This window comes from Notamacropus eugenii, chromosome 4 (assembly GCF_028372415.1).
Source record: "Notamacropus eugenii isolate mMacEug1 chromosome 4, mMacEug1.pri_v2, whole genome shotgun sequence".
In the NCBI taxonomy this organism is placed as follows: Eukaryota; Metazoa; Chordata; class Mammalia; order Diprotodontia; family Macropodidae; genus Notamacropus; species Notamacropus eugenii.
The window spans coordinates 430,996,499-431,010,820 of NC_092875.1; the positions used below are offsets into that span (position 1 = coordinate 430,996,499).

Genomic DNA, 14,322 nt, shown 5'->3' on the forward strand with positions numbered 1-14,322 from the left:
GATTATAAAATACAATAATAAGAAATGATTATTCAATAAAATTATTTTAAAATTTGAAATAATGTGATTAAAAATTAAAATAGGGCCAGATATCATATTATATACAATAATAAAGCTCATCTGCATGAATCATATAAACATTTTTAAATTAGAAAAAAATTAAAGGGCGTGGAATATGATATTCCAGAAGTCAAAGGAACTAGGACTAAAACCAAGAATCACCTACCCAGCAAAACTGAGTACAATACTTCAGAGGAAAAAAATGGTATTTCAATGAAATCGAGGACTTTCAAGCATTCTTGATGAAAAGACCAGAGCTGAAAAGAAAATCTGACCTTCAAACACAAGAATGAAGAGAAGCATTAAAAGGTAAACAGCAAAGAGAAGTCATAAAGGACTTACTAAAGTTGAACTGTTTACATTCCTACATGGGAAAGACAATATTTGCAACTCTTGAAACTTCTCAGTATCTGGGTAGTTGGTGGGAGTACACACACACACACACACACACACACACACAGACACACACACACACACACACAGCACAGAGTGAGTTGAATAGGATGGGATCATATCTTAAAAAAATGAAATTAAGCAGTGAGAGAGAAATATATTGGGAGAAGAAAGGGAGAAATGGAGTGGGGCAAATTATCTCTCAAAAGAGGCAAGCAAAAGACTTTCCAGTGGAGGGAAAAAGAGGGGAGGTGAGAGAAAAACATGAAGCTTACTCTCATCACATTCGACTAAAGGAAGGAATAAAATGCACAATCATTTTGGTATGAAAACCTATCTTACAATACAGGAAAGTGGGGGAGAAGGGGATAAGCAAGGTGGGGGGATGATAGAAGGGAGGGCAGTGGGAGGAGGAAGCAATTTGAGGTCAACACTCTTGGGGAGGGACAGGATCCAAAGAGAGAACAGAAGCAATGGCGGGCAGGACAGGATGGAGGGAAATATAGTTAGTCTTACACACCATGACTACTATGGAAGTCATTTGCAAAACTTCAGAGATATGGCCTATATTGAATTGCTTGCTTCCCAAAGGGAATGGGTGGGGAGGGAGGGATGAAGAGAAGTTAGAAGTCAAAGTTTTAGGAACAACTGTTGAGTATTGTTCTTACTACTAGGAAATAAGAAATACAGGTAATGGGGTATAGAAAGTTATCTGGCCCTACAGGACAAAAGAGAAGATGGGGACAAGCGAAGGGAGGGACGTTAGAAGAGAGGGTAGATCGGTGATTGGGGCAATTAGAATGCTCGGCGTTTTGGGGAGGGGGGAGGGGACAAATGGGGAGAAAATTTGGAACCCAAAATTTTGTGAAAATGAATGTTAACAGTTAAATAAATAAATTTTAAAAAATTGGATTTGACTCCTAAAAAAAGAATTAAAAAGGATAATATTTATCACACTTGAAGAAGAGGTACATTTTCTAATTTATTTTCAAATGGAAACATTATTGGAAGAAAAATAGATGGTTTCCACTATGTAAATGTTTTTAAAATTCTGCACAACAAAAATAAATTTTAAAAAGTGAAAGTTTAAAATTCTTGGCAGGAAATACATTTGGCAAAAACCCGAAATCCAGATTCTTTGAGGAATTCATACAAATGCGTAAGAGTTAATGCCCAATCCTCAATAGATAGCAAAGAACAGAAATAATTTACAAAAGTGGAAACATAAGTCAAACAATACGAAAAACTAAGTTTAAAATAACTTTTAAGGTCACCATGTCATTATCCAATATGTTGCAAAAAAAATGAAAATGAAAAATTTCAATGATGTCAGGAGTGTGGGGAAATAGGCACTCTATTACAACTGTTGGAATTATAATTTGGTGGGACTTTTTAGAGAGCAATCTTAGCAATGCTTCATAAAGAACTACAAAACTGACTATAACCTTTGAGCCTGTGAACTCATTAATAAGTCTATACCCTAAGTCTACAACCAAATTTCTAAAAGAACTTGCACACATATAGTTGAACTTTGAACTGTGAACTGGTTCTGCCACCTTGGGAAAAAAATTTGGAACTATGCCCCAAAGATTTTTAAACTATGCACAGTCTTTGACCCAGAAATATCAGTCTAAGGATGTTGCTAGGTCTCTATTACAAGAGAGAAAAGAAAGAAAAAGTTCCAAATGTGCAAAAATATTTAAAGGAGCTCTGTTTGCACTGGTAAAGAATTGGAAACAGAGGGAACATCCATCAACCGAGGGATGGCTAAACAAGTTATGGGACAGGAATGTGATAGAATATTATTGTGCTATAAGAAATGATGAAGGGAATGAGATTTTAAAAACTGAATTATATTTTTTTCAGTTCCAAATTCTCTCCCTGCTCTCCCCCTACTCATTGAGAAAGCAAGAAAAATAACTCATTACAAATATAATCATGCAAAATAAATTCTCACATTAGCCATGTCAAAAAGAAAAAAGAAGGAAAAGGAACGATTTTTCAATCTCAGTCCAATTCCATAAGCTCTACATATGGGAGTGGATAGCATGCTTCATCATGAGTCCTCTAGAATTGTGGCTGGTCACTGCATTGATCATAATTCTTAAATCTTTCAAAGTTGTTTGTCATTATATTATCATCATCATTGTATAAACTATTCTCCTTGTTCGGCTCATTTCACTTTGTATCCATTTGTACAAGTCTTCCCAAGTGTTTCTGAAACCATCAAAAGCGGATGGTTTTCAAATAGGCCCTCTCAATACATTCATCGTCAGAGGAAGTTTTCTCTCAAGTTCTCAAAAGTCTGTGACTCTCCTCAATCATTTTTATCTGAAAGGTTGTGTTTCATTTCAAATTGATTTTTACCAGTGTTCTATGCAAAAAAAAAAAAATTCTTTCTCTTACCTTTTCAGTAACCTAAAAATCTCTCAAAAGTTGCCTTGTTCTGAAAATACCAACTCCCCCTTAAATGTGTTGTTCATTACTTCAACTGGTATTCTACAGGTGACAATTTTCATATTAGTGAAATGTACACCTTAGAAAGCAAACTACCATTAAAATAAAGGCTTTGACCAGAAAAGAAAAAAGAAAATCATTCAGTATAAACCAGTTTATTTTCTCCTTGTACTGCATTCCACAAACCAGACAGACTTTCAGTAAAAATGGCCACACCAGCTTCTATCCATGGAAATGCGTATCTAAAATTACTATTAGTCATTTTGTAAACCACTGAGTACAGGGGAAATAAAAGCCAGTATTTAGAAAATCACTGCTATTTTAATGACTCATTTTTTATGCTGTACACTTAAAAATGTGTTCTGAAAAGAGTAACAATTCTAAGCCAGTAATTTATACTCCTAAAGTGTTTTTGAACAGATTCAATCTTTAAAAACATTAATGGCAAATCTGTCAAAAAAGAAAAATATTTGATTCAATGCAAATGTCCATTAGTATTTACAGGAGAAAGTATGTAAGTAAAACATCTGAAATGGATTTCGGTGTAGGATCAGTGAAAAAGTTTGGAAATCAAAAATGTATACACAGAGTAGTTTAGTTATGCAACATGTAAAATTATTTATATTAAGTTCAATGTAAATACCTGAACTTAAAAAAAGAACAGTAGATTTTTAGAAGTGAAATTATTGTAAAACATAACTTCTAAACTAATAACCTTGGTATGGGAATAAAACAAGAAAGAAAATGTACTGTATTATACCTGTACAGGTTTAATAATAATGCTGAGCAAGGAGGCATCTATTATCAGTGGGTAGAGGATGAATGCAAAGATTGACTTGAAAAGCTTAATCTCACAGCTCTTTGAGGTCATCACGTATTACATGATTTAAAGAATTGCAAGCTCTTCTGTTGGCTGAATGGGACCAAATTATTCACCATTACTTACACACACTTACACACACACACACACAATTGCACTATTGAAGCCATTTATACATTTATGGCACATAGGTTAAAAGTTTCTCTGAACTTGTTCTAACATATCTATAGTACTTAATTTAATCAGAGTCAAATCAGACCTTCGCAAAAAAGACTGCAGTCATATAATTTCAGATCAGTGGGGGAAAGGAAGGAGATGGTGGTGAGGTAAATGAAATCATTCAATGGGACTTACATGGCAGGATAAAATTGGCTAAGCTAACAATGACATTTTGTGTTGCTGGGTTTGTTTGGTTTTTTTAAACCTCTTTCTTAGATCAGAATACACATATAGTTTAACTTGTGATCCAAATCATTATCAGTAAGAATAAATCACTATTCTAGAAGGCATGGCCTCACCTTTCAATTTTGATTTCCAAATTCTGTAATATCACACATTTTTCTCCCTTTTATTTCATTTGTTCATACTTTCACACATACTAATTAATACATGTAGGTACAAACATACACATAATGTTATCAATGGTAAAGATTAAAGGAAAAAAACTACCTAAGAATTAAATTCCATTCTAGGAACATTTTGTTCAAGTTATTCTTTCAACATCAATTGTTTATATCTACAATGTTTATTGATCCAAATTAGTTTTCAATGTTGAAAAATATTTTTATATAATTTCTGCTTGTTTCACTGAAATATCTATTTTGTTTTACAACCTGCTTAAAAAGACCATTTGTTTTCATTTTTTTGAAGAAGTATAATTTTACATCTTTGATATATTACTACCAATAAGCTCCTGGAATACTGTAAGTCATATCTTTTTTATCTTTGTCTTTCCCCCCCAATATCTATTAGTTATATTACATTGCCTGGATTTCAAGGACCTCCATAATCTGGCAAAACATTCCTTTTCAGCCTCATCCCATATAAATTTTCTCCATAAAATCTTTACTCCAGGCAAATCAGGAAATTTATCACTTTCCATATTTACTCCTGGCCTCTCCTTCCTCCATGACTCTGTGCTGTTCCCTACACCTAGATTCTCTCAAACTCTTCTACTGGTGAAGTTCTACCTACCTTTAAAGTTCACTTCAAATGCTTCTCCTTTCAGGAATTCTTCCCTCACTTTTCCTATCTCAGCTCTCCTACAGCACAACTCTGCTTGTACATCCCCTTCTATAGCAACCTCATATTATTACTTCATTATAGTTTTTCTGTACGTGTCACTGGATTCTAAATTCCACAAAGAAAGTAAGCAAGACTTTAATTTTTTTTAAATCTATCTCAGGCATAGCACAGAGTTATGCTGACAGAAAAAAGTTAACGTCTATTGACTTGAATTACTGAGAGATTACCAAGAGAAAATTACTAAGGGATTTTCTCAACAACTACTAAGAAACAAAGAATATATCTGAAGCCAGGTCCTTTGATTCTGTTTTCTCTTTTTATACTGTATTCAATCAGAACTGGGATGAAATTCTAACCCTCGCCTACTAAAACAAATAAACAAAACCACCACCATAACAACAATAAAAACCCACAACTTGACAAGAGCTTCCAAACCAAGTCAGTATATGTATTGATACTTGAGAATTACAAGAGAAAGGTGAACACAGGACATGAGGGCAAAAAGTATACTGAAAAATATGGACAGGATCAAGAAATGAAAAACATCAAAGAGTATGCAAACATCTCACAAGGGTATATGTTGAATACTTTCTCCAAGAACAATTGGAAGGTGCTGGATATGGACTCAAAAAAACATGACAAAAAATAAAACCTAACTATCTTAACAGAGTGGAAGTGATTAGACTCTAATGTGAGAATGATTTTAGAACCAGCTGTCTGTGTGCAAGGAGACCTTCAATTAGCTAAAGCAAATGTTAAAATCAATATCATATCAGAAAAAAGATATAAAGATGGGGGAAATTTTGTATACAATCGTAATTATTTTATTCAAATAAGGTATTGATGGAAAAAAGGGAATATAGAAACTACACTGATGCTAAATGATTATCACCATTTTTTTTTAGAAGTTTAACCAGATAAAACACATTCTACGTCAAGAAGATTAGAAGAATTTAGAAAACACCTCCATCTAGAAACATCTGATATCCTTGCTAAGCAGAGAGACATAGATGCCAAGGGCAATATTAGTTCAAATTACAAACATGTTTGCAAAATGTGAAGAGGACACTGGAAGAGCACACGTGATATCATCTCACAAAACAATAAAGACCAATGAAGTGAAAAACAAGTTTGCAGAAAACGGTGTAAAATGCAACTAAGTCCAATCACTGTAAGAGCACATGAAGAAAGTGTCAGGCAAGCAACACAATCACAAAATGCAAAAGACTTGAGTCTTTCTCTAGTGAAAACAAAATGTTTTCATCATTTTGGTGACAAGGGAGCCACATTTGGAGTTTGTGTGTATAAATGTGCATATATGCGTATAAGTGAATGAATGAAACAGAAGTAACACTTAAAAGATGGACGAAAGAGTGGATCTGATCAAGTGCATACAGGATATATATGTGACAGGCAAACATAATTTTGAAAGCACTGAAGCATTCATTTTAAAAACATCTGAAAAATTTGAAGATGCAAAAATGTCAAATGATGAGGGGGAGGAATATAAGGCACTGGATCATAAAAAAAAGTGATCGAGATGACATTAGTAAGCATTATAACACATCACAATCTCATCTCTATAAAATCTTAGTAAGAACAATATGCACATACATATCAAGAGTTTCCTTTATGAGAATAAATGAAGGAAATAAAAGGGCTTTCATATATGGTTTTCTATATCAGATAATACTTTTATATCCATAATTAATGGAAGTTGTAGAGAATATAAGATTCAGCTTGTATATATTAACATAAAAGACATTTGATTTCATAATGTATTTCTTTATCTAGAGCTGAAAGGTTATTTGGTACTTCTAGTACCTTAGAAGTAAACTAAAACAGTTTTCCTCAACGACCCTATGAGTATCCATATCAAGCAAGGCATAAAACAGGATACCAATGCACCATGAAAGTATTTTATCAGTGCCTTAAAGAATATCTTTTACAAAATCCAAATGGAAGAATGCTTTGGTATAGATGTTGAGGAGCTTCCAATGTTACTGTCTGCACATCATATTATACTGACTGTACCAAAGCTTACAACTCTACAGAGCCTTCTCAATGAGTTTCAGAACCACTCAAAAACAAAAATATCAGCCTAACAATCTACAGAGGAAAAAAAATATGAATCAAGAATGTCTTTTGTAGGATATACCATACAATTTTTTGGATAGACTACTGAGTTAAGTCCACATAACATGGACACCAAGTTCTGCCTAGTATTGAATTGGAAAAAAAAAAAAAAGAGAGTGGAACTAGATTGAATTTTTGAAACTGTGTTGTGCTCTCAATGGTCAAAACATGGAAACTCATATTTTTAATACCAATATTCTTCAATTGCTATTGAGCAATAAATCTTGGAACACAATCTTCAAAGAACCAAAATTTCATGTGATACAAAGAGCAATGGAGAAATATCTGGTGGGTATGATTAGGCTGCATTATATTGCAAATGATGACTTCCACACAATAAATGACATTAAAGATATCCAGGGACTATATGATTAGAAAAGGAGGTGGGTCGGTCATGAATCAAGAGCAAGGGGTAATAGGATGACTCTGGTACCCTGGTGATATTAAAAGACCTAGAGAGGAAGAATATTGGAATGTTGGACAAGCCTCCATAGATTAACTATGGAAAGCAAGAGTGGAAGCACTGTAATCTGTATCACTGGAAGGAATATCAACTTCAGTAAGATCCCCTGGAGAAATGAAATATAAAGTAGTGTCCTCTCTCACAGTCTCTTCCCCTCCTGCACTGTCTCCCACAGACCTCTTCTTCTTTCCCTTTCTTTCTTGTTCCCACTCTCCCTTCCTTTCTTCCTTTCCCCATCTTGAATGCTATTTCCTCTAAATAGATTATAGTATAGAAACATTTTAAAATTTGATACTTTTATTTAAAGGGCACACATTTATTTATGTTCTGTGTTAACATCAATACCTGATCTCATTTAAAAATTATGTGACTTGAAGATTAAAAAACCCCACTCATAAACCCACACAACAAAAATATGTGTATTTCCCTTGTGTATGACCATCAATTAATTTTCTTCTTTGATCCCTGGTATAGAAGGAGAGACAAATCTCAAGATTCAGAACTAAATTATGATTTCTCATTTTTTCCTGTGACTATGTCTCAGAATATTTCTCCGTATTTTCAAACTCCTCAGTTCAAAAAAAATTAGGTTGGCAGAAGAATACAGTTCAGATATCAATGCTAAAAAATAAATATAAATAAGACCTATGGACTCACAAAATGCCATAAATGAAATGCATCTAGTTCAACTCCTTCAGTGCCTTGTCTAAGATCACATAGCTAAGAGCAAGCTGCAGTACAAATTCTGGTGTCCTGATTTCTGCTCCAGCATTCTTTCCATTTTTAAAGGTAAAAGGTATTTAAAAGTAGAAGAAATTTTATCATTTTACTTACTTTCCCATGTTCTTTCCTCATGTGGGTTATGTAAACATCTCTCTGAGTGAACAGGCGGTCACACTCCCAGCAAGTCCATCCTGGGTTGGCTACTTTCTTGGCTTCAGCTACTTTTTTCACAGGAGATGGCAATTTCTTTTCAAGCTTCTCTTTCCCATTGATGGATTTTGGGTCTTCTTTATTATGGCTGGCTGAATTTTGAGTTGTAGGCTTAACACTAAAGGGCAAGTTTATTCCCAAGTTTGGAGGCCCTTCAATACTTTTCAATGTTCCATGCATAGACTACGTTGGGAAAAAATGTAGAAATCACATCACTAAAAATATAAAAATTTATTTAAAAGAATGCATAGTTATCAGTTTATTGTTAGTTTGTAAAACACTTTTCCTAAACATACTCCTTTAAATTATGAGAAATTAAGATATGTAAACTTAATTTTAAAAAAAAATTTGCAACAAAAAAGGGGGTACAAAGGAATACTTCAGAGGCTACTACAAATTACCTATTTTAATTCCATATAATCAAAAATAGTTTTGCAATTAAAAGAAACCTGGTCCAAACCTAATCTTGGTACTCTATTTTTCCACTGATGTGTGGCAGTTCTCTTTGAAAAAAAGGAGAGGGGAGATTATTAAGCTATGATAAACCTAAATGATTCAAGTTAGTTAGCAGGGATGTGATTGGGGAAAAGACTAGTTTTATTAATTTCAATTTGTGGCATAAAAGAATCTTCTCCAAATCTATTTTGATACTTCTAAAATTCTTCCAACTGTGTAAAATGGCTTCTCCTCCTGGAATTTTTAACCATTTTCTCCCTGATTTTGCTTTGTTATAATTCGTACTAAGGCTTTTTCAGTGTGGACTTGTGATTTCATTGGTGTGGTACACTCCTGGTATGTAAACTCCCTTTCACTGATGCAGATAGGTTAAACATAAGTAACTTATAATCTTAAAGAAATGCAGAGAGCACTAACAGATTAAATGACTTGGTGAGGGTCACAAAGCTAGTATGAGTCTGAGATAGGGCTTGAATGAAAATCATTTTGATTCCAATTCACTCAGTAGTGTACTATACCTACTTGCCTCTGTGCAAGCTAAATTACAATTCCTAACAATGTGCCCTGCAGATAACAAGCATACAAAAAGGTTTCTAAACAGACTGATGAATTCACTTTTAGTAAACCTTTTCTTCATAGAAAGTACAAAGGTAAATTTCCATCTAGCCTTGCCGCACATGATCTCAAATAGCTAAGAGACATCCAAAGGCTATGTACTAGGTTCTTTTTCAACTGAAAGACCTATTCCTTTTGTGTCTGAATGGCCGAATATAAGCCATACATTTTCATACTCAAAAGTTAATGTAAACTTTCTTCAAAGTCCAAGATTTCTTTTAAATCACTTAAAATACAAAGGAAAACCAAAAAAAAAATGCTCCTAAAAATCTATAATATACTCTAACTTCAAAATATGAATAGTGAATAAAGAACTAATTCTCTTAGATTAAACTATAACTTGGTAACCATAATATCGAAAGAAAATAAATGAGAAATTCTGACAGGGAAAAGAGGGGGACAATGTATGAAGGAAAAAATGATTATACTTTCCAACATTTGACAATTTTGTACATTTAACAAAAATATTATTCATTTAGTAACATTTGCTTTTATATAGAATTTCAACAAAATACATTTAAAAGTTACTTTTCCCTAGATGCTACAAAAGTAATAATTCTATTAATGTGATCTTAGTTTAAAGTATATGTGACAAAATAGGGATGCAAGGGTTGAAAATTTATGGAATTTTGAATTAAATTGAACTAGCAAAGATCCACCTTGGAGTAAATAAATGAAGAGAAAAAGAAATGCTTTCTCTCTCCTATTCTTGATTAATTCCTTTTGCATAATGATTAATTCCTTTTGTATAAGGATCTACACAGGTAAAGAAATTTTTGGTGGCAATTCAGTGAGATGGCATGTGATGCTAATATGTATTTTTTAATGGCTGGAAGGGGCAGCAATGTACTTCTTGAAATATTATGTCTTTTCCTATCATCTCCCCCAAATAAATTTAGTAGTATAGAATATACATGAAATGAGAATAGCAAGAGAATATTCTTACTGTTTCTGTATCCTGCAGCTCTGTCTGTGAAAACTCAGACAAATTAAAATATACTTCCTCCTTGTGCCCATTAGATTTTACCACTCCTTTTCCATCTCCATTTCCTAGATACTCATATTCATTCCTCCAGATTCACAATGAATATAACAGACTTAACCACAACAACCCAATGATGACCCTATGTATAGATTTAAAGATGTGTTCTAGAAAGAAAATACATTTAAAACCCTCTTTAAAATATCTGCCTGTAATTTCCCCTCATTAATTTTATATTCAAATATGCAGTAGCAATTAAGTTTTTATTTCCCTCTTTAAGACTTCTGTGAAAGAATTTTTCATAAGCAGATGGTCCCTTGAAAAATGACTTTTTAGTGAATGAAAAGTGAAGATGTGGAATTAATCTTTAGTTCACTTAATTTACATTTTGTCTTGCCACAACCAGTCCCTAGCCAAAGACATACTGCAATCTCAGAAGGGCATGACTAGGTTTTGTGAAATAACTGCCTACCTCCAATGTGCACTGTTCGGTCACCTTCCAAACAGGGGCCTTCAAAGGCTAAATATCTATTCATCGAGTGACAAAAGCCTAGAATAAATCAGGGACCTCATGTGCTTTTAAAAGTGGCCTGTCTGAAGTTATGAAATTTTACCCAGTTTCCAACTGAAGCATCATGCTGGAATTTAAAAAAAAAAAAAATTCTATATTTTTTTTTTTAAGAAATAAGACCTTCAATCTATGGAAATTCAGGACTACTTATTTTCCTTCTGAAAAAAATATGCTTTTAGTATGTCTGAGTACCCAATAAAGGGTATCATCCCCTAATCACATACCAAACAAGATTGCTTAACCAGTCAGACTTATCACTGGAAAATTCTGAGACTAAAACACTGGCCTTTTGGGAGAAGTCTAAGTAACTCCAAGTGCACTTAGATGCCTGTACCTTTTCTGAAAAGTCCAAATAGGTCATTTATTGGCCAGTTTATTTGCAGACTTCAAAGAAAGAACCTAAAAAGATCAAGGGATGAATAATACTAAAATGAGAATTTAACAACTTAGGTAATAATCAAGAAAAATTTTCACTTTTCTACATATATACATACTCACATCTACGTCAAAGTGTTCTCTACAAATTCATTAGGCATGTATAGTGCATGCTTCTATGATGTATGTGGAAATAGCACACTGCCACTCCTCAGTAAATATTCAATAATAATATTCAGAACTAGAATTTCCACTAAAATGAATGCTGTGTTTTTAAAAAGTCATTTTACAGAATTACAATTTAATGTTCATTTTTGCTGAAATTTGGGTTATCTACTGACAACTCAATTCAAGTCATCTGCTGACTACTCAAATTTTTTTAAAAAACATTTCATATTTCAATTGATTACAAAAGTCTGCAGGTTACTCCTGAATAATTAATACCTTGCATCCATACCTATCCTTGGTAGTGCGTACTTTTAAACAATTTACAGCCTCAATCTATAACCAATGAACGTATCTGCCAATTAATTTAAAGGATAGGAGTTGATAGATGCCCACACACCTTGATATGGTCCATCATAAGTTGCTTCTGTGCATATAAAAGAGAACAGTCTGGACACTTGAAAACAGACACCTTCTGGTTTTCAATATGTTGGTCAAAGTGGCGATACAGCAAGGTTTGCAGAGTAAACACAGTGTCACACATGGAACATTTATATATTATTCTAAAAATAGAAGAAGTGTGGTAAAATAATGTCAGTCAGCCTGATTGCTCAAATCAAAGGAACTGAGACTTTACAATTTTGCTTTCAGGAAGCAGAGGCACAGTGAGAACAAACAAACATGATAAAATTAACAACACAGCTTGGCTAAGGAACAAAAACTTTAAAGGAAATTGTTATCAGTCAACATCTGATCAACTTTGTCATTCAAGGAAAGAGTAAAACTACCTGATCTTAGAAGTCAAAAATAACGACCTTTTCCCCTCTTACAGATTTATAAAGAAGCACTGGCCTGAGGTTTTGGACTACTAAGAGTTCAACAAACAGGCACACCCGTGATCCTTTAAAGTTACTTTTGAGCATAAAGGATAGTTCCATGACTACATTATCTCTGAGTGTTGGTATCCTGGTCTTGATTAATAAAATTTGCTAAATGGTCTAAGTGAACTGCTATCCTCTATCTGCCTGAGTTCATAAAATGGAATTTTTTTTAAACTAAAAAAAAAACCCAAAACTTGTGTCTAGCCTCACTGTAGTGAATAACCATTCTTTTACGAAGAAAGCAGACAATATATAAATGTCATTAAGAGGTTTTCAAGAACCAAAAGATTATTTTATTTTGAACAGTTATACTAATCCCTATTAAAAACCATCTATCTCATTTAAGAGGACTACTAGGCAATTTTTAATATATTCTGAATCTCAGTGATCATCACCTCTGCCACCCATCATCATTTACCAGCGATGCCCCAGACAAGAATTGTCTAGAGGAGTTCTGACCTCCAGTTCTTCCTACCACCAACCTTTCTCTTGAAAGGGATTTTATCAGTCACTTGTCAATGGTTCTACCCACAGTAGGGGACCCTTCTGTCAGCCATTGTTCTAGTTCATGTTGGTCCTCATGGGAGGCCCCATGAGAACCTGAACTTTCTTTGAAGGGCTGTGGGAACAGGCACAAAGAATTCTATGGGGCACTGAGGGAAGCTGATTGAGAAAGCAGGAATGTGAAGGTCACGGAATGAAAGAAGTAGGGGGAAGGGTAGGAGCCCCCCTTGGTTCATCTACAGAGAAAGCTAAGGGAATAGGCACACAAAAATACAAATTCTAGTGTTCCACAAGGCGATTCTTGCCTGTGCTTGAAACCCTTAATGGACAATTTCTCTGTCTTGAAATAGTCTTTTATAGGAATTTTGCTGTTGCTAGAACTTTTATCTTCTGATGTGATTAATTTATAATTCTAATTTGGTAGTATTTTCTTAAAATTTTACATTTATCAAATCAGATGTCTCATGTAAAAAAGTATTTGTTAGCTATTTATAAAAATTTTTAGGATCTAGTCTAACATTTACATTACACTGAAAATGGTGCAATTATATTCAAAAGTGTTGTACTTACAGAAAGAACAATAGGCTATTTGATTCTTTTTGGGGGGAGGTAGAATTTTGAAGGCAGAGAAAGATCACAGGACTTACTTAGTTGGGTATTTTCTGGTACTTTTTCCTCCTCCTTCAAAGCATCATAAAAATTCTAGTTAAGTAGATAAAATTATACCTCTTTGCCTCTCAGGGAATATTCCAAGGGTGGGGAACCTGTGGCCTCCAGACCACATGTAGCCCTCTAGGTCCTGAGATTCGGTCAAAGGGCTGCACTTGACCTAAAAGCCACAGGTTCCCCACCCCTGTATCTAATCCTGGATAAGGCATAGGGGTGATAAGAAAATCCATCCCTTCCAACTGTCTTTATTAATTGTCTACTTTATAAATATCCCATTAGAAAAAATAAAAATCACAAGGCAAATTAAACTAGTAGGAGACATAGTAAAGTGCCAGGCTGGAAGACAGAAAAACTGGTTCAAATCTCATTTCTGGCACCTGCTTGTTCTGTGACCCTAAGCAAGTCACTTAAATCCTATGGGACCAAGCAATTGCCCAAGACTTATCAACGAAATCATGGGCTGGTTGTAATCTCAAATGAGAGTACTCCACAATGATAAAATTATATATCCTTGGCCTATTAATTTACTTCAACAGGCAAACAACATAGTCTTTAATTAATCCTAGGGATGATCTAATGCACTCAAAACTTTCCTCA

General features: G+C 33.9%; 1 protein-coding gene across 14 annotated transcripts in view; it reads right to left on the minus strand.

Annotated features, from left to right (window-relative positions):
• Positions 1-14,322, minus strand: part of ZNF532 (zinc finger protein 532) — a 118,181-nt gene that overhangs the window by 19,042 nt on the left and 84,817 nt on the right. For all 14 annotated transcript variants that reach the window (XM_072605938.1, XM_072605937.1, XM_072605934.1 and 11 more), the window contains 2 exons: positions 12,072-12,234; positions 8,409-8,690 (listed from right to left, as the gene is read on the minus strand). In XM_072605938.1, coding sequence (XP_072462039.1) covers positions 8,409-8,690; positions 12,072-12,234 — 445 coding nt within the window. The remainder of the gene's footprint in view (positions 1-8,408; positions 8,691-12,071; positions 12,235-14,322) is intronic.